General features: G+C 43.7%; 1 protein-coding gene across 2 annotated transcripts in view; it reads left to right on the top strand.

Moving 5' to 3' along the window:
• DOCK8 (dedicator of cytokinesis 8) overlaps positions 1–22,004 on the top strand; it is a 1,170,453-nt gene that overhangs the window by 994,708 nt on the left and 153,741 nt on the right. For both annotated transcript variants that reach the window (XM_069625758.1, XM_069625759.1), the window contains 2 exons: positions 15,287–15,445; positions 20,887–20,987. In XM_069625758.1, the coding sequence (XP_069481859.1) occupies positions 15,287–15,445; positions 20,887–20,987 (260 nt within the window). The remainder of the gene's footprint in view (positions 1–15,286; positions 15,446–20,886; positions 20,988–22,004) is intronic.

Below are 22,004 nucleotides of genomic sequence, written 5' to 3'. Positions count from 1 at the left end.
TTATGTATTTATATATTAATTTCTAGAACGCGCCACATGCTCATGGGCCTCAGGGTGCACACAGAAAAACAAACAACAAGCACTGGGATCAGAAGGGAAAAGTTAGGCCAGGGCGAGGAAACATTTAGTCTGAGTTAAAGAGGCAGGTTTTTTATAGCTTTCTTAAAGTCTGCCAGGGATGGAGACGCTCTTATACAGACGGGAATGTCATTCCACTCCCGAGGCACATGTAGTTCAAAGCTTGCTCCACTAAATTTAACAAGATTAAAAGGTGGTTGGCTCTGTGGGTGATTATCATTAGCCCGTAATGTGCGCGTGTTATGCTTGGTGGTCAGGCGGTTGAACAAATACTGAGGAGCAGAGGTGTTCTGGAATTTGTAGGTAAGAGACAATGGACTTCATTAGGAGGTTGGCGGTAACCTGCTGCTGCGACCGGCGGGTTGCCCTCAACCCCGTAACACCGAATCCGGCGCCTGACTTCCTGGTGCCACTGGGACATTACAAGTCCCGGCGGTGTGGGAAGTCATGCACTGGATTTTGTAACTCCCCCAAAGATTTGAGGTCCAATAATGCGGTCTCAATCCCATGTTGGGTTGTAAATCTAGATTGATTGATGCCTAGGATTTGTTTATCCACTAGGAATGTTTGCAGTTGCAGTCCCATAGGACTCTATGGGAGCGGGGAGACGGAATCACCGGCACCATTACTAACGTTGCCAGTGCTTCCGTGACAAGTCTGCCTATCGGCCCGCTGTGCCCGGCATGTCAGACCTGCTGGGCGTGACAGCCCCGGCAGGCAAACTCGTAGTGTGGTGGTCCGGAAACAAGGGTGCCGGTAACCTTACCGGCACCCTTGTTTACGGACCGCCACACTTGTAATGAGGACCAATATCTAATGGGTAATTCTCTGTTTGATGGGCAACCAATGTAAGGTCCTTCTGTATGGAGTGACACAATCACGTTTACACAGTGCGTGGATTGCTCTGATTGCTCCATTCTGTGTTGTCTGCAAACGGTACAGGTTAGTTTCTGATGTGCCAATCAACAGGTTGTTACAATAGTCTAACCAGGAATTTACCATGGCAGTCGCAAGTAAGGATATGTTCTTGACTGACAAGTATGGTCTTATCTGGTGCAACAGTTTGTTCACGTAACCACAGGACGAGCATATGTGAGAGACCTACTGTTTCATTAATAGTTCAGAAGCCAGGAAAACCCCAAATGTTTTCACATATTAGGAGACTGGAATCTGACAACCCAAGATCATGAAGTCAGCATTTAGTGGATCTAGTTTATTTAGGCGGGGCCCTGTGGCGATGATGAGGAGCTCTGTTTTTCATTGTTAAGGGCCAATGAGTTTGATGCCATCCAGGATTGAATTGCCATGTACACCTTGTTCAGGGCCTTGTTGTCTTCCGAGTGAATCCCTGATAATTCCATGAGTACCTAGGGGTCATCAGCATAGTTGGCATACTGGACACCGAGGTTGTCAAGGAGGTCAAGGAAAGGCCTCATATAGATGTTGAAGAGGGTGGGGGACAGGCATTAACCCAGTGGCACCCCACATGTGGTGGTAATGGGGAGGCCTTGGTGTTCGCAACAGCTACTCTTGATGTTCTTGGACCCAGGAATTACATGATCCATTGGGTGGCCCTCTCAAAACAATTGACAATTCCTTCCAATCTCTCTTGCAAACTTTTGTGATCAATGAGATCGAAGGCTGCCGAGAGACCTAATAACATGAAGAGTGCTGGATGACCTTTCTCCACAATGCACACAATGTTAGATTTGAGGTCCAATAATGCGGTCTCAATCCCATGTTGGGTTCTAAATCCAGATAGATTGATGCCTAGGATTTGTTTATCCACTATGAATTTTTGCAGTTGCAAATAAGCCCCCCTGTCCTGAATCTTAAGAAGATATGGGACGTTGGTAATGGCTTGATAGTTCTTAGCTGACGCAGAGTCTAGTATATTCTTCATAAGCAATGGAGTAATCCATGCCTCCTTCAGGAACGACAAGACTGTCCCTTTGGTGAAGCACATGTTAACCATTTTATTAATCCATGGGTGAGTACATCTATGAAATCCATAAGTATGTTAGTATGACAGATATCCCCTAAGCATGATGTGGGTTTTAGTTTCTACACTAGCACGAATTTCGCCTTCAGTAGAAGTTTTTCATTTGAATTTAGGTGATGTGGGGTTGTGGTTGACCCTGGTCAAGGTGTGTCGTGCCTTTGCATCCTCGTGGGGATTACCTAGGGAGGATTGACGTTTGTCAATGTCCTGCTGATGGCCTGCAGTTTTGTTAACAAATTCATTTTGCATTCCTTGGTACCAGGCGTAGTCTCTGGTGATGAGAGGAAATTGGGATGTTTTACTTTCAAATTCCTTAAGAATCTTAAAGAGCTCACTTGAGCTGAATCTTGCATTGTTAATTCTTCGGTTGTTGATTTCTGACTTGGCTTCTATGATGGTTTGTTTAAATGTTTGCACTGCTTCTTTGTATTTTCTCAGTGTGAGAGGACCAGGCTTATTGCGTCATTCGTGTTGTAGAGCTCTTTTCACTTTCCTTGGTTGAATAACACTGTTGTTAAACCATGAGTTTTTTATGTTCTCGGTTTTGATTTTCTTGACTTGTTCTGGTGCCAGCACGTCAGTTGTGGTGGCAATGGTATGAGAGAAATATAACACTAGATCTGTGGCGTTGACAAATGATTCTAGTGGGTGCAAATTAGAGCGCAAGGATGCATAGAAATTGGTAGCCGTAACGTTTTTAAAATTTGTGCATTTCCTTTCTATTCTGAGATTATCTAGTCTAGTAGGTGCTGTGGGTAGTAGTATTGTCATGTTAACCATAGAGTGTTCTGACCAGGAACAAACCTGAGTAGAGATGGATGTGCTGTGCAGGTTGTGTGTTAGTATCCAGTTAATGGTGTGGCCTCCTTTCTGGGTTTGATCTTTAACCAGTTGGATAAAGCCAGTGGCATCAAGAACTGCTAGAAGTGACGCAACTTGTATGTCGGACAGGTCTTCTGCCCATAGATTGAAATCTCCTGCTACAATCACGGGGGATTTAGGTTTGGTAACACTGTTTAATACTGCAAATAGTTGCTCTTCAAATGAGGGTAGGTTTTGTGGTGGTTTATAGAGAATAAAGATTGTCAACGAGGAGTTGTGATTAATCTTGATCTTTACAAGCAAACGCTCACATCCCTCAATGGGCGAGATATTGATGGGGTAACAGTCTAAGTGTTCTTTGAAAATAAGTGCCACACCATCTCCTCGTAGCCCAATACGGTCGGTTCTTAATATTGTATACCCAGACGGCAGCGAGAGTGAGGCTGATATCTGTGCACTATCATGAAGCCATGGCTCCATGACTGCAAGCATATCAAGATTGTATAAAATGAGATAATCAGCAACCTCTCCCATGCTGCACCAGTGAACATGTATTGAGTAGGGAGAAATTCAAGTGCTGGTTATGATGAATGTCCTTAATGTTGAATTTAAGATCTAAGTCATCTATGAACTTTGCCCTTTGAGGCAGTTCTGTCAATATAGGCTGGTGGTCATCCATTGATTTCTTGTTCTCTAATTGGGGTGGATCACTATCTGGGAGAACCACAGTGCCCTCATTGTTTGGGGGCATACTGAGATTGTGTTTAGCTGTTAAGAGTTGTGGGGTTAGTTCCATATGATCTAATTCATTAGATATGGGCAATAGCTCCTGAGACTGGTAACGTTCCAAAATGACTGAGTGTTTAGATTGGGTAATGCCTTGTTGGAGTGTTATCTTAGTGTTATTTATATTAGTAGTGTTTTTTTTTCTCCTTGGTTAGATTGCGTAACAGTGGAATCAGGCATAATACCACTGCTCTCTATATTTTCTAAATGAGTAGGAGAGTTAAGGGACTGGTATCTGGCTAGAATGTCTGCCTTTCTTGTTTGATAGTGATTTTTAAGTAGCGTATAAATATCTGCGGGCTCACACAAATAATTGACGCACGCAAGCAAGGGGGGCCCACCTTGTAATGCAATAGGAGAATGATGTCGGGGACCTGTTATAAAGATTACCGCCGAAGAGGAGGGTCAGCTCTCAGAATCTAATTTGCGCAAAACCTTGTGCAAACCGGCGTTAACCGCCTTCCAAACGGACAGACGAAATTGATTTAAAGCCCAGTTGTTGCTGGGTAATGTAGTTCAGTAGAACTACTAGGAACATAAGGTTCACTAAGGATGGCACTTCTTAGACCTGGATCATTCCACTTTCATCTCACCATTTCACTTTAAAAAAAAAGGAGGAAGCACTGCATTAATGCATCCGCACATTTATCCCATGCCAAGACAAAAAGTACAGAATAGGGTGAAAAAGGAAGGTGTGATGTTTCTGCACATGCTGCTCGATATTTCGATTGTCTCTAGTAATGTTTAGGTGGAGATTTGAGATTCTATTAACGGCATATCAGTGAGTATTATTCCACAAACTCTTTTCTTTAATTTGTACTGCAGTAACAAAATAATACAGAAAAAAATTCAAATCTCATAACCCCTTTGTTCCCACCATACTGTCCACCAGTCCATAATGTGGATACCCCTATATGAGTGTCCTTCCAATAAAGCAAGTCCGCTTTTCTACAGCGACTCTTGACCACCCACCATACATCAACCCTGGCAAAAACTATAGAATAACTACAACTTCCAGCCACAGCTGCACCCAAATGGAGACACAAGGATCCAAGAGGGAAGCATCATAAGAATTGCATTGCTGACACTGAAAGGCATAACTAGCTGCAAGACCCAACCAATGGCATAAGGATAGGATGAGAAGGGGGGAGGGGTACTAATCGCCTTGTGTCCTTAGTAGAATCTAGATTCTCGCTAGTGACATTAATAGGGACAATTAGAATTCTGTGGCATGGCACAGAGGCTTCCTATTATGTATGTTTAAAGCCTGCCAAGAATAACAGACGCAGAAGAAAGGGCTGGTTTACAATAAAAACAAACCTAAAAACACTAATTTGACCAGTCTACTGTCTTGAGACTGTCTTCCATCTGATCTCCTGTCCAAAAGGCTTTGGATGCCATAGCGTCTCTTACAGAGTGGGTCCCAAATATAGCCAAAGCAAACCTACCCTGAGACATAACCCAGACAAGCCAATGGGCCAAGAAATGGAAGGACACATATTGTTGCGATTTCCAAAAGAAAGTGAAAATTTGGTGAGATGTCCATCTCAAAGAGTCAGTCCTGCTTTCATTCTCTCAAAGGCACTGAACACCACCACAGGACAGCATAGCAAGGAAAGGCAATAGAAGGACACCCAGTCTAAGTATGCTTTTAAAACTGAAAACAAACTCCATCTGGCATCAAGGAGCGGCGTGAAAATCCAGGGCCTGCATATCGGAAACCCCACAGAAATATAATAAGCACATCACCAGTTTGTGCAAAGTGCACTGAAGAGGTTATGCTGAATTCTCTGGTCAAGTCTGATACTTTGATAGCAATATATTCCCATCCCATAAGCATGAATTCCTACATGCAGGAACCATATGGACCAACCAACCCACATATGGTGAAAGAATGAAATTGCTGCACAGTAGACATTCATTGCACAATAGGAAAACTGTGTTGATAAAGAAACCTGGAAGTGTACCACCTGAATTACACTTGTATGTAAGGGATCCAAATTCCTTCAATCACACCAACAAACCCAAGATCAATGTTTGTCTCCACCCGCCTCCTTACTTGTTATTCCCCCATCCCCCGCTATCTGAAATGTCGTTAGGCCTAGTACGATAGTCGCTTGTTTTGTTCCTCTCCCTCCTTTCTCCTCCCCTCTCCCTCACCTTGTATAATTCTCTGGCTCTACCAGAAATGTCAGGCCTAGTACGGTAGTCGCCTGTCTCTTTCCCATTTCCTTCCTATCTGTATCTTAGCACTTGCACTATCTGAAACGTTGCTAGACTGAGTACGATAGTTAATTTCATATTCTTGTTGTTCATGACCTGTAAGAATGCTTTGTATTTTCCATTGTTCCCTCCCTTGTCGTGAAGCGATTTGAAACACATTGTCTATAGGCGCTATATAAATAAACTATCATATGATATCTCCTCCACAATCATGAAACCTAGCCATGCTGGGGGCCCATGATTATCGTATGAGCTGAGCAGCCACCGCCCAAAGACCTGAGGGAATCCATCTCCTCCCGACAGCAGTCAGGCCATCAGGGAAAGTGACCCTACAAGAATGAGAGGGTGTGGGTTTCCCTAGCAATGCAGAAGGCAGCAACAAAACGGGAATGTTCTTTGTCATTTCCAGCAGGGACGGGAACCATGGCGGAGCCAGCCAGATGGCAGTATTCCCGGGACAGAGATGACCTCTGACATCTGGTAGCAAGGAGGGTCCTTGATACCATGGAAAAAGGAGGAAAGATGTAATGTTTGCCCCCTCCCCAAGACCTGTAGGAGGTATTGTGGCTTTTGCAAAAGGGTCTGCTTTTAAACTCAAATAGTTGGACAGCTGAGCTTTGAGACGGGGGAGGCAAGCAAGCCCATCTGGAAGGGGCCCCAACAATGGCACATGTTCTGGGAAACGGACCCATGGAGCTGCCAATCAGGTTGCCCACTCAGAACCAGGGTCACCAGTCTGCCAGTGTACTGTGACTCACCAAGGGATACACTGCTCTTAACTTGATGCGAGAGTGGAGGAAAAAAATCCCCAAACCTAACACCAGATCCAAAAGATTTCTGAACTCTGTTCCCTAAACTTGTTGATGTAACAACATGCCTTGGATTGTTCATGAGGAGACTGACTACTCATTGAGAATGATGCTTCGTTAAACTTTAGATGGAAAAGGGGCCTGCCAGCATCTCCAAACAATTGATGGTCCAAAGTGACTTCTGAGGTGACAAACTAATCCATTCACGGGTAGTATAGCACAGTGGCAACGCCCTCGTCTTGGAAGCAAGCCGACACAGGGCAACACAGGTTTGAATCCTGGGTCCGTGCTTAGAAACCTCTTTGGTATCAAGCGCGTTATAAATAACCAATTCTAATTATAATATGATTCAAAAGAGAACCGCACATTGCCCCCCATTGGCTCCAGCTTGCATCAAATTCTCTTTGCAGATCTGGTACAGATGCAAACATCGCTATTCCGTTCCATGTCTGCATGTTTGCAAGCTACCACTTGATTCCTTCCTCTTCCTTCATTGGAATGTGAGATTCAACCAGAATAATCTGCCCCACCATGAGCAGCCCTTAATTTTAAACTCTGACAGGGCCAGGAACAATTGCCTAACTGGAGGAGGAGAGAAGCCATACGAGGAAATGACGTAGAAAGCCAAGTATCCTTTCAGTTCCTTCCTTATTAATTCCATCCCTGCCATTTGAGGGCACAAGGTGGAAGTTGTACAATCTACACAACGCCCTGAAACTGAATCATCTGGGACAAGCGGATCTTTGACTTTTCCCAATAGATACTGGATCCCAGATGCAACAAGAGGTGAACAGCCACAGTCAAACAGAAACGGGCCTCCCCCCTAGACTGGGCCATACGGAGAATGTCATCCAAGTAGAAAATCATCTGCACTCCCTAAATCATAGGAAGGCAGCTACTGGTCGCAGACTTTGAGTGAAATAACAGTGGGCTGAGGTGAGGTCAAAAGGAAGTAAACAACATTTTAACTTTACATCCTTTAAAGAAAACTTTAGATATTTCCTTGGGGGGGATGAACACTGGTAAATAAGCATCTCTGAGATCCACACTGGCCAGCCAATTGCCTGGCTTCAACACATCTCATAACATTGAGATTTTCTACATATTGAAATGCTGACAGAGAATGGAGTTGCTGAAATCCTTGAAGTTGATAACTCGATGGTACACCTACTGCTTTCCGAATAGGAAAATTTAGTACACAAAGCCCTTCCGGTGATGTGGAGCTCGCATCATAGCCTTCTTTTTCAGTTACCTCCAGACCTCCGTATCCATCCATTCCTTGTTCTCCATGGAGAACTAAATTGCCTAGGGAGGAAATAAATGAACAGGAGGGTGAGGGAACTGGAGAACACATTCCTGCACCATCTGAAGTGCCCCTGGGTACTGCGAAACAAGCAACCAGTTTTGCAGGAAATACTCAATTCATTCTCCCAAGAAAAGAAAATGAACAAAGTTGAGATGAATTCCCACCTAGGTGAAACTGTTCCAGGCCCCTGTTTCCAGAAAATTCTCTTGACCTGAGATGCCACCATCTCTGGTAAAAAGAAGGTGAATTGCTAAAGCTCAATCTTTGGCTGGGAGTATTTGGACCGGGCATTGAAGCCTGAGGATTTGGGAAACCAGCCGACTAGGGGACCTCTATCTGGGCTGACCATGCAAGACACCTGTGGGCTGAATAGTTTCCCCAGCGCTGTCTGAGCCTTATTGATGAAAGTAAACAGATTCATGTACTTCTCCAGGTCTTTGCCCGACAAATATTCACCAGCAACAGAAATCCACATTTGTGTCCTCCAACCCAACAAGCTTTGGACTAATCTTGAGGGAAATTCCCTTCTTCATTCCATGAATTATGGACGCATCAGCATCACCATGGCAATGCAGGATGTGCTCTGGCCACTTGCTTATTTCAACTAGATCCAAGTGCTCCACTAGGAATTCAGTCTCCTCAGTCATGTCCAAGAGCTTTACCAAATGCCATGTAGTGTTTACCATGTGGTCCTGGAAAGAAGCCCACTCATGGGCCACCCCTTCATGCAAATATTTTTCATGCTTAGAAAAGAATATTGATATTTTAAGGTTTACCGCAGGGATAAGAACAGACATTTTGGGAGCGTTAGGGAGAGACACTCAGCTCTCATCTTATTTCTGGAAGAGTGAAGCCTGTGTCATAAAAAAAAAATCTGTTTACCTATCCAACATCCAAGAGGACGCCATTCCCTAGAGTTAGGATGTTCCATATAGGCCGGAATAAACATGAGATCACCCAAGCAATCAACAAGACCCGGAGGGCCAGCACCACTATCTGCCACGGTATACTTCTTAGAGGCCACTAGGCCCGCTTCTTTATTATTTGCCTCCTCCTCCATAGAAACTGAAATCAAAGCCTCAGAATCTTCATCACTTACAGGGAACAAAGATGACAGGGGGCAATGATATTTCTCTTTTGGCACCGAGCCTAAACCTATTGAATACTTTGGTTTCTTGGCCAGTTTGTCTCGTTACCTGTGACTCTTAAAAGTGCATACCCTGCCTGCTGAACCCGAGTTAAAGTGCCTCATTCCCCTAGTGCAGCTTCTATTGCTTCTCCTGAGGGCTATAGCCTCTCAGATTCCTGCCTCTGCATAGCGCAAAGAGAGCAGTGCAACAAAATATCTAACCAACAGCAGAACATTTGCAAAAATGAAACAGAGAGCTCGAAGTCTATGCACCAATGGGTCCTTTACTCTAACATGGGGTGTCACTCAGAGAACTCACAACAAACGGGAATGCAAGTGGGTTGCCCCTGAAACAATAAAGCTTCACTTTTGATGCAGGACCCGTGATGATGTCCTTGGTGAGACCTCCTGCCTAACTCAAGCGAGCAGAATGCACCCCGCACCACCAATAATGCCCGCAAGTAAACAATCCATAATTGTGAAAAGAAATCCAAAGGAGCAGTAGTTATCTGTATCAAAGCGGCAGTAATAAAAACATACTGGCTTTATTGGATGTACACTGTTACAGGGCCAGCATATTCGGTGGACAGTATGGGGAGAGCAAATGGGTTATTCGATTTGGTTTTTTTCTGCATTTTCTTCCTACTGCTATACAAATTAAAGAAAATAGTTTGTGTCATAATAGGAATCTCTGTGCATGTCATAGAGTTCTTGGCAGGAGTAAAACAGTGTTTGTTGCTTGTCTTGGTCTCAACATTCTACCCTTTGGTTTGGAATCCTGTCATAAGTAGGCAGACATTAACTAGGGACATATTCACCCACACCCTCCACACAATGATCCAGTGTAACTAGTACCAACTCCAAAAACTCTCTTAGTATGTCATGTCGTGACAAATTCTAGAATCACACTCTGCCTCCACTCTGTCGTGCACATGATCTGTCCCATAGAGCCTCCTTCTATCTTCTGTAACCTCTCTTAGGTCAACGCACTTCTCCCTAATCTCTAACGTATTTGGTAGAATGTGGCATGCCTTCAAGTACTCTCTAATTAGTTAAATTACTATGACCCTACCTCTCTTCCAACTCTGACCCACCGGCCATCACTCCTCTGCCTTTGAAATGCTGAGGAGCTTACCCTCCCCTGCCCTCTAATGATCCTCACCTCCAGTGCCCCTTTAATTCACTCCGGTTTGATATGTGTCCTCTCCACAGAAACCAGGCTTTGCAGATCTTGTGTGCACCTCTTTGCTGTCATACATAAATGACTACTACACCTTGTCTATGTTGTTGGTATAATTCCTGCAGCTTTTGACACAGCACGCTGCCTTCTCCTCCTCATCCATGGTCAATCTGCAGTAATGCACTCTCCTGGTTTTGCTCTATCCTTGGGTTAGAATGAGGGGTACCCTGCATTACGCTGTTCCTTGGGGTATCTCGAATCTACACTAGCAATGGGTATTCCAGAGGAATATTGTCATGGGGATAGGATATGTAAGTTGTCTATCTTGGTTGTGCCACAAAATAAGAGATTTGACCTGTATTTCTAGACAAGGTGGTGTAAAAAAATGTGTTATGTTGTATTATTACACAGTATGTTGTGTCTTCTCACATATATGGTATCATTTGAAGTTAACTACATGTGGAGGTGTGCAATAAGAATAGAGGACTGTAAATGACACACAGTAAACATATGGCCCTTAAGTGAGAAGCAAATGAAAAATAATAAAAAGTGGGGTATTAAAGGTGGTGTCAAAATATTCATAACGTTGGACGTGATGTGGATCTCCAGTGTTGGATCGCAGTGTGAAGGCCTACGGCTGAAAGTAAAATAGCCAAAGTTCAGCAACTCCGAGTGATTTGCGGCAGGAGTTTGTCAGTATCTGGGACATACCACTGTTTCTTTTATATGTGAAAGTGGTCTCTCTGCACTCAGTACCTGGGGGTGTCCTTACAAGACCAAGAGCCCCATTCCAAGTTTGCAGGGTTCAGATACCAGCAAACTGTAATACCATTTCTGCCACTTGGTCTTCCGGAATAACCGGCAGATTCCAATACCGGCAGTTTTTTGCCAGTAGAGTGGCGGATATGCCTCCAGCACAGAACTGTAGGAAAATCTGCCACCCTACCGGCAAACTTGGAGTGTGTTGGTGCGGTAACGTGCCGGTATTCGGTAATACCGGCACGATATTACTGCACCGGCACACTCGTAATGAGGTTCCAAGAGTTCAAAAGATAGTAGAAGTGGCCAAGTCGCCTTATTTTGCTACATTCCGATTTCTAGGCAAATCCTTGTTCACCCTTAAGCAGTGCACATGCTTTCAGTCATGGTATGGAATTCAGGTTTGCATTAGCTGGGCGGCTGAAAGGCATTCTTTCATTTTACATGTTTAATGCATAGGTAATCTCAAAAATGGCTTTGTCCAAAACGTTACATATTTCACCTCATGCTGGTCCAGTGGCCTCTAAAGTTGTGCAATGTTCTTTGGAGAAATATATCATAATTTAAACCCCTTTTACTCCTGTGCAGGTGCTATCACCTATGATAAACCAAATAGTGTGACACCTGAAACTGGCAAAGTCATTTTTAAAGTCTTAACAATTTGTAGTTGTTGTGGCACAGGGATTTGCTGTTGAGGATAGCACAGGAGCAACGTGCTGGTCTTGGAAGCAAGACCACCCAGAGCAACAGAGGTTCAGATCCAGGATCAGCGCTTAGAAACCGAACTCAGATATTAACCGCGTTATAAAAAAATAAATTAAATAAATGCAAAATACCAGTGGAGCGGCAGGATTCCAACCAATTACATCCTCGCTTCATGAGCCAACTGCAACAGGAATCCTATTAAGCAATTTGACCTGTACTCCAACTGAAAGAAATTCCGATGGTTATCAAAGAAGTGTACTTAACAAAACTTCATAAACTCATTGATCACCAATTGCACATATGTAGACATGAAAGAAACTTCAATGTGTGAATCGAAAATATTCTCAAGTAGCTCCAAATGTTGGCCTTGAATTGAAGCTGATGTTATCCAGCGTAAAAGCAAAGTTAAGTCAGATCTGTGTATTTCTGCCAGTGTTGATATTCCGGATTTGTAATTATTATAATTGGCACTCTTTTAATGTGCGATCCCAGAAAAGATACCATCAATTTTCCGGACTTTAAGCGGAAACAAATCTTGTGACTTTAGTATGTTTAGGAACATGATTGCTTTAAATTTTGCATGAACTCTACCAATCATTAAGTTATTACAAGCAGTGGCATAAAAAATTTCCCATTTGAAAAACACTACCAAAACATCACAAGTAGAAAATACAAAGATTAATCTATACCATTCTGTATAATAACTATAAAAGACACCGTTTTGGTAGTTTAAAAGTTAACAAGAGGCATATAACTTTCACCTAAGAAACTCGCTTCAGACACTGTACTCTCACAAAAGCTTTTCCACATCATGTAGATCACAGTAACCAGTGTGTTAACATAATATATCTCGCATTGCAACTGCTCGACTGCAAAAAATGACTAAATCAATGGGACATTTTCTAGCATACTAGAACCAGTCCATCCCTAGATGCTTGTGGCAAATCAGCAGAAAATATGCAGGTTAGTGTGACATCTTGTCCATTTGTATCAAAAGGTGATCAGCATTATTAGGTTCGATCATCAGGAAACTAGTGTTCAGCCAGTTGGACGTGTAAAAAGTCCAACCGGCTGAACACCCATGTATTTATTCTGAAGGAGGGGTGTATTAAGCCCCAGAAATGTGTATGTATTAATCAAGTCTTCCATGAGGATTCTGACGGAACACATGTTTGAATTCCGCTTCCTAGCCTCTCAAGCCATCAATTTCCTGAGTCCTCAAGCCCATTTAATAATGCAGTTATACAAATTCAAGAGTTACCCGGTGATACCAGTGGCATCATAGACCCACATGATTTGTGTTTGTATTTGTATTTATTTGTTCATGGAGCGCTTTATACCATAGTGCTGTAAAACAAGTAGAAAACAATACACATTTGGCTGCAGGGTATTACAAGAATGACTTTAGATGAGATCGAAAGAGTTGTGAGGAGGTGGAAGAACATATGGAGAGAGGAAGAGCCTTACAAGGTCTGAGAGCTGGACAACGACAGCTAGCCTGGGGGCAAGGCAGCTCATGGACAGAGAGAAGAGATTGAGATTGGCACCCTAAGAGAAGGGGTGTAGAATAAAGAGAGACAAGAGAAGAAAGGTAGGGAGGTGATGGAGGTGGAAGTCCATGAAGACATTTAAAGATGATAGTAAGAAAGTGAAAAGTGAAAGTGAAAGGAAGCAGAAACAGGCGTGGGAAGGGAGACAGATTAGGATACGAATTGAAAAGTTGAATATGGATCAAAGAGGCACCAGCTGGTAGGCAGAGGGGGCTATAAGCAGGGCATTAAAACCGGAAGGAACAAGAGAAAATAATCACAGAGAGAAGTGTTTTTGTTGAGTTAAACTAAAGAATGTGCAGATTTTGGGGATGTTACACGATTAAAAGCAGGGCTAGAGAGAGGAGTGTAGATTGTCAGAGGAGGCAGGGAAGGATACAAAGATCTGGGAATCACCAGCAAAGAAGTGGAAGGAAAAGCCGAATTAAGCAACTCAAGAGACTGAGAAGGTGCATTCAGACAAGTAGGAAGAAACCCATTGTAGGACAGAGTTAGAGATACACAGGGAAGGGAGTGTGCTAAGAAGGGTAGGGTGATCGACGTTATCAAAGCACGCTGAAAGATGAGTATGATACGAATAAAAGAGAGTTTGCCATGGTGTGCCGATACAAGTGAATTGGAGAAATAAAGTAAAGCAGTATTGGTGAGTGCATAGTGCGAAAACCACATGAATGTGCATCAAGTTGTCTTTAAGGCTTGTATCTTGTACACATATCAGTGAAAATAGATGACGGGTGTGCCAGAAAAGTTAGCTAGTTTGAAAGTCAATCTTTAAAAAAATATATCTTTTTGACAAGAGTTCAGTGACAGTGCGACATACATTATTTTAAACTTTCTTTTTTACACATCATTCGTTACTTTTATGTTCATGATTCTAACTTCAGCGCCTGTCATTACTGTGGGAGTTCGGTCTCAAATTCCAGTTTTGCAGTTGGCTTCTGTGGAGCTTGTTTCAATCGAAAAATCTAGACTGGTGGTGTTTGTAATTTACTATCCTGGGTTGAAAATGTAAAACGTGAGGTGACTTCCGGTTGCTTATGAAGCTTTGGAGGTGTTAGGTGGATGCTGGTTGTATTTTCTTGATTTTGAGTTTATAGCTAATATATATTTGTATGTATGTCCTGAAGACTACGAGGGAGCTCCTCAAAGCCCATTGCCGTTCACTTGAGCACCCTTTAAAGGTATTGCAATCGAATTCATGGTTTCCGGCTAACGTGTGTATTACCAAGATTGCCTGAGAGTACACAGACTGACATTTTCTGCTGGTGCTTGGAGTAACTTTAGTCTCAATTGATGACAAACATTTCAGCTTTTTAAGGATAATAATTTGTATTTTGAACATTAAACTACCTTCACAATTTGCATATTTATGAGTTGTGTTCCAGGAATTGTATCAAGTACATTTTTTCTGAAATTCTAGAGGGCTCCCCTCTCGCCAGCTTTGAAGTGAGGGGCGATTCAATGACGCCTTTCACATTGTGTTTGAATCATTTTACTTGTAACAGTTTAGGATTGATATCGTGCGACCAGTGCAATGGAAAAATGAGGAAGGAGTTTGTTTCAATTTTTGCATGATGATTTCTCTTTAAAGTGTAAGGGCCTCATTCGCAAAGCCTTTTCCAATAGGGTTTTGCCATTATAAAACGCTTCAGTGAAGGCCCTTAGGGTCCACACCCCAAATCAGGTTGAGGGTCCCTTTTTCTTATTTCGATCCTAGTTGGAAACAGTTTTCAACGACCAGGAGAATAAACTTATTTCCCTGGAACGGGGATGTTCTGTCCTGCTGGCACTTCCATCTTTTACTTTCTAGAACATGTTTATATTATTTCAAAATGGCTCAAGGTTTGCAAGAATAATTTCCAGATATTGGGTCGCATCCGTGAGTCCAAGCACAGTGTCAATAGATTAATAGCCTGATTTCACTTCCTCTTTCGCAGAACTTTGCAAGAGTTAAGATGCAGGTGACGATGTCTCTCGCTTCGCTCGTGGGTAAGTCACAAGACTTCAATGAGGAGTACCTCAGGAGGTCTTTGAGGACTATTCTTGCCTACGCAGAGGAAGACCTCGACATGCAGCCGACCCTCTTTCCAGCTCAGGTGAGTCGTATGCGTATGAGGAATGAGCTTGAGGCTTGATGAGAGCATCATTTGGCAGGATACTGTTGCAAATAGCTATGTCTGAGAGTAACTATTACATGAGAGCTGCCTGGGTAAATAGTTACTGAGGCAAGCATTCTAAATGAAAGACTTCTCATGAAATATATTGTAAAATGGTAGGGCTAGTGGTGTCTGGCTTGCGCTTGAGATTTGGACCTGGAGATAGCCTGACCCCCACTATATGAAAAGTTGAAATGGAGGCCAATGGCATGTCCAACTTCCGGAGCTTGTCTGACTCTCTAGCACCACTCTGGTTCATCTCAGGTCTCTCCGCTTCAGGGTTGTTCTCACTTCTTCTTCCCACTCTGGGGCTTCTCATTATTCTCCCTGATCTAGGGCTTTTCTCCCTCTTTCTCCCCACTTTGTGGCTTCACGGTTGTCTCCACTCTCTGGGGCTTGTGTCACCCCTCCCGACTCTGGGGATTTTTGGTATGCTTCTACATCTGGGGCTTTTCTCACCTTTCCTCCCCACACTGGGACATCTCATTATGCTTGCCTCTCCAGGGCTTTTCTCACTTTAACTCCTCACTCTGGAGCGTCTCAGTATTCTCCAATCTCTGGGGCCTGTCTCAACCCTTCTTCCCACTCTATGGGCCTCATTACGAGTCAGCGGGTCCGGAAATAACGGTGGCAGTAAACCCGCCGCCACCGTTGTTTCCGGACCGGTCGATCTCGAGTTCTGCAGGCGGGAGGTGTCACTCCCGCCAGGTCTGACCTGGCGGGAGTAATGCCACCCGTCTGCAGACGGACGTGAAAACACCAGCACCATTACAGCATGGTGCCAGTGTGTCCACTTCCCCATTCCCATGGAGTCCTACTGGACTCCATGGGAATGGGGACTTACAGAATTCCGCCTCCGGAATTCCTGGGGCACAAGGGTCATAATACCCCGGTAATTCCAAGAATCACAGAGGTGGAATGGTAATACGAGTCCGGCAGTAACCTGCCGGTTTTTCTGGCTTGGTTACCGCCGGACTCGTAATGAGGCCCTATGACTTCTCCCGTCCCCAGGGCATCTCTCTGTCTCTCTCACCACTCTGGGCCTTATTGGCTCTTACCCCACCTCGGGCATCTCTGTCTCGTTCACGCGTTGCCACCCATGTCTCCTAAGAGGGAGTCATCTCCAGAGGGATCCTGCTTATTCTGTCCCCCAGTGTGTGTTAAGCATAGCAACCTCAACTCCCTAGTCCTAAAGGAGGTGCTCCCCATTGGGGTGAGGTGACAAACTCTCTGGATTTGCCACAGTGGTCAATTTTGTTTATTGGAAAATGTAGGTGAGTGTCAGCAGTTTGACTGAATTAACGACAATCACTTTTTTGGAAGACTAAGATATAGAGAACTGGTGAAGTCCATGTTCGCATACATCAGCGCACTTAACAACATAGTTTTCTGTTCTTGGGAGAAACATATCAAGATATGGCAGAATGATTTAAGGTTTAAAACATAGTTTAATTAATTGGTTTATATGTGGTTGAATCTCAAATCTGCTTTCAAAAAGACCTGAGATTTTGGGCTATGGGGAAAGGTTCAAGTAATGGGCCAAGAACTTCAGGCCAAGTCGAGTTGTTATAAATTGCTGGACAAAAAATGATTACTTCGCATTTTTTGGGATTCACTTTTAGTTGGGTTTCATGCATGGTTTAAAATGTGAACCCAGAACCCCTGAAGTGAATCCTGACGCCACCTTGGTGTCATCGGCATATATATATAGAAAGAAGGCCGGATTAACAAATAAGGGAAGCAAGAGACAAAGTTTGAGGATTAAAAACAAGGTAGGTAGAAGATAACTTTGTGGTGTTTAAGGTGATTGTGCCATGGAGGAATATTCCGTCAGTGAAGGGCCAGTGATTGGGTTCTATTCTCCAGGAAAGTTTGAGTCCACTTCGAAGCTAACTAGTGGATGGCAATAATGTAGCAGTGGACCAAGAAGATGGAATAGTAAACAGTGCCAAAAGCGGCTGATGAGCCCAAATGTATCAGTTCTGCGGCCCTGCCGGTGTCAGTCACCCTCCCCAGATCACTACAGCCGCCAACAGGGGCTCTGTTCCTCTGCCTAGTTTATAGCCAGTTTGTTTTATGTCCAGGTGATGCTGGTGTTCAATCAAGGGTTGAAGTTGTTTGCTGTGATGACTCTAGTTATGTCCTCACCTCTTTCCCTAAGGAAGCCTTCCCCTATGTGGCATGGGGACGGCAGCCGCTACCTGATCCTGACAATGGGGGTGGCTATCTGAGGGAGGACCACTTGGAGGGAGGTACACCTCAGTGAGATGACAGTGCATTGTTGGAGAACACCATATAACCCTGCTTCCCTTTGAGGGATGTTTCCTCTAATAATGGCATATTGTCACACTCTTCCCCAACCTCTTCGTAAATCTACTTTGACTACTCCTCAAACTCCTGTTAGGGATGATATAATGGCAACTGGGATGAGGACGAGGCAGGGAGCAGTGAGGATCACTCCCAATGATGTTCAGTATCCACTTCCGCAATGCCATTCCAGAAATGATCCCATAACCACTGACATAAGAAAGAACAACAGAGTAATGAAGATCAATAGGACTGGTTGACCAACGCAGTGGTCTAGTTGTTGGAAAAGGTATAATCATGCCGGGAAGTTTAATTACGACCTGGCTACTGCTGAGAGCAAGGAGAGGAAAGAGCTATAGATGATGGTCTGCCTCATAATCCGTAATGAAGCCGAATACCCCACTGGAGGGAAACACGCTGCGGACAACGACGTGAAGGCAAATCTGAATCCCAGAAGAAGAAGCCAAGGTGCAGACGATTCACCACTCGAGGTGGAGAGTGCAGCAGAAACCGCGCACCGATAAAGAAGGCACAGTGAAGATGCATCACTTAATGGGGCACACGCAGAGCCAATACACTGAAGCAGCCAGGAGAGAAGGAACGCCGGAGGTAATCCCAGGGAGCACAAGTGGGTTACTTGGTCACCGGCAAGCGTATGCCGCTCCATAGGAATAACACAAAATGAAAGTAGCCAAAGCTAGGGGGCGCCAGAGACTACCGGTAAACCCAAAGAAGATAAGTGGGTTACTGAGTTGTCTAATCGAATGTGCCGCTTCATAAAAACGCAGCAAGAGACTAAAAATAAAGCTGTTAAAGAAGTGAAAGTATTTGTAGAACCAGTTATCAATTGGTTGTTAAACCCCTACCTTAAACAAAGAGAGAGTGTTGTGTACAATAAAGTCCTTGCAGAATACATATACCAGGTGAAGTTAAGTGTTTGTGTAATAAAGTCCTGGCAAGGAAGTATACCAGTGCGTTTGTATAATAAAACCCTGGCAGTGAGCATACCAGGTGATGTTAAGTAAAATGTTTGCACTACAATGTTCTGGCAGGAGACAAATATGGGTGCATATTGTACTTTATATCAAGGAAAGTTCATGCCCTTGAGAGTATGAACTATTGTGTGAACTGTTATGAACTAATATGGGTGCATATTGTACTGTGTCTCAAGGAAGGATCATGCCCTTGAGAGTATGAACTATTGGGTGAACTGTTGAAAGGAGGCTCACAAGGAAGGCCATGCCCTTGAACTTGTGAACTGTTATAAAAGTGTGCAAAGGAAAAGAGAGTCCCTAGGAAGAAAGATACCCTTAGAATTTCGAAGTGAAGAGAAAGCTTGGGGAAGGGAACAATTTCCCCAAAGGATGTGAATACACCAAGGGGAGAGAGTAATCCTCTTGGAAACCTGATTATTATTTTTGAACGTATTGCTTTGATACAAGAAGTCTGGGGATGGAAGCTATTCCCTGGAACTTTGAACATTGTTCATTTGGAAACCTTTTCGTTGAATTTGAACTTTTGTGTAGAACCTGATCATCTGAGCACTTTGAGAAATCAACAGACTATACCCTTTACACTGTGGAGTTATTTTAGAGTGTGAGGGCCAAAATAGCATTACGGACACAGGACGTACTTTTGTTTGGACATCTTGCCTTCTAGATTAGGGATAGTGAGACATTTTCCAACCTCCATTTGTTTTCATAAAGGATTGTAGCCACAAGCATATCTCCTCTGTGTCGGTGTCTCATTCCTGGCTCTTCACATTTCAGACAAACATTTCCATCAGTTTCCTTGGAAAATGGCAGCTGGAAAATTGGGCATCCATTTTTGCGGTCTGCAGGGTCTAAAATAGGTTTCTTAAACAAAAGGAATAGCAAAACATTGTTTCAGACAATGAAGCATGAAAGCATTTGTCAAAACTTGCAACCCTGGTTCCCTTTTCCAACTCCTCCTCACCTGAATCTCTGTCGAATTCTTCTCGGAGTTCCGTCTTCTCTTTCTTTCCTGTCTTTCTGATTTCTTTACTCCTTCTTTGATGCAAGAACGGGCGTGACTCCCCGGAGGCCACCGTGACCAGATAAGAACCAAATCCCAGGTGCCTCCCAGGAGCCAACCCGCTGTTCCAGGGAAAAAGCCGTAATCTGAAAAAACCCTGTGTGAACGGTCTTCTTCAGGTTGGATAGAAGAGTAGAAGCGAGTCCAGTTCCTTCTTCGGTGTAGTATGATCGAGTAGCCGGTGGTGCCGAAGGAACTGAGGCACAATAGAAGCACAGGAAACTGGTTGGAAGGTAGAAGAACGCCAAGGCAGCGATACCACGAACTGCTGGATAGTGGTCTAGAGAAGCCTAGATGGTTAGACTTTAACAAGAGAGATGAAACTCCAGGCGGAAGAAACGGAGTGAGTAGAAAAGAAACGGTAGTCAGAAAGAAAGTTAAACAAGGTAATTTGCAGGAAGGAAAATTACAGGGACTGAGGAGTTAAGAACAAACCTCAAAGTGCGATTAACAGGGATCAAACAGGGATCAAACCGTTAAGAGAAAAAAGCTACCCAAAATAGTACATTTACCTCTGTGTAAGATAGTGGAAGAAGAGAGAGGTAAAGCAACAGGAAGCAATAATAGGTAGCGAGATGTTCCGCAACAAAGCGCTGGTAAGGTACGAAAGTACTAAGATACAACGCATCGGAGCACTGGTGCGTTGTGTGTAAATACGTGCTGGCGGCCATCTTGGATAATGCATAGACCGCAACACGAAGTTTCCAGCATCCATGTTAGGTGTACTTCCATCGGTTCCAAACCTTCCAAGGTCGATGCATTACAGCATTCTGCAAAGAGGAGTTAATTACAGTTCTTAGGATGTGAGCGACCAAAAGGACCCAAAAGGACCCTACCTGTGGGGTTACATTTGTGCATCAGGGCAATTGTATCCTCCAGATTTATAGTAGGAAACTAAGTGATATTGTTGTTATTATTATGAATGTAGCGCAGACCTTGCTCGGGAGCAGCAGAGGGACGAACAGCAGTATTAGGCACTTCAGATAAAGTCCTTTTTTTCTTGCCATTTTCTTGTGCAGGTTGATGAGCTACTCTGTAATCTGAACAGTATCTTGTCAGACACAGTGAAAATGAGGGAGTTCCAGGAAGACCCAGAGATGCTGATGGATCTGATGTACAGGTAAAGCCACAATGAAGTTGCTGCAAATGTAAATGCCCAATACTATAGAAAACTGCAGTGATAAAGGCAACCCTTGGCGTTCCGTTGTTGGTCCACTGGGAGAAAAAATCATGTTTTTAATAACAAATAATGGTTGAGAGGACTTGCTATGTCGATTTACTATATTTTCAAATTAAGCCATTGTCCACCATTACTAAGTGCATCTATGAATGTGCTTCTTAGGTCTTAGGTTGTATCTTACATTTTAAGGACCCTCCCAGTGTAATAAGATTATGTGATTTGATTGGAAGTCACCAAGCAAAGCTTTACCAGTATGGCATGAATTTTGTGTTGCGCTTGAAAATGATAATCTGAAGTCTGTGCTATGTCAAAAGAATAAACACACTACTTCTGCAACCACTCATTGCTGCATCTGGGTTTTGTTTGAAAACTTGCAGTGAGGAGATTACAACAACCTCACCTCACAGGCTTATGCATTAGCGATGGCTACAAAACATTGGAGCTCATTACAAGTTGGTCTGTGGGGGTAAAATGCAGTGGTAATACCGTTACCTCTACATTTCCGCACCGCCCAACTATAGTTATGGCGGTAAGGTGGAGGACAAACCTCCAGCGAAATGCTGGAGGCAATTCCATTACCTTTTGTCATAATGCAACCATTTCAGTGGTGGACTCCATAAATTGGGAACTACCACCACCCTACCGCCACTTGTAATCCAGCGGTAATACCGCCACACCAAGTGGCGATAACGGTAATACAGTTTGGTGGTATCTTAGCAGATTTACCGCTACAATACCACCAAACTTGTAATGAGCTGCATTGAGTGATAGCTGAATTTATCATGGGTAAAGTGCCTTGCCTCCTTCATAATACCCTACATTGTGTGTAGGTAGCTCCCTTGCCTCATGTCATGAGGGCCAACCCACAAAGTGTTTTTGTTCTTTGTGACTTCTCAAGTTTGTCAATGTCTTTTTTTGGCTTGTTTTGGACCGACACTCTAGACAGGCTTCTGGGTG

Source organism: Ambystoma mexicanum, chromosome 6p (assembly GCF_040938575.1).
Source record: "Ambystoma mexicanum isolate Mex_15411 chromosome 6p, UKY_AmexF1_1, whole genome shotgun sequence".
Taxonomy (NCBI): domain Eukaryota; kingdom Metazoa; phylum Chordata; class Amphibia; order Caudata; family Ambystomatidae; genus Ambystoma; species Ambystoma mexicanum.
This window is presented reverse-complemented; position numbering and strand designations above follow the sequence as displayed.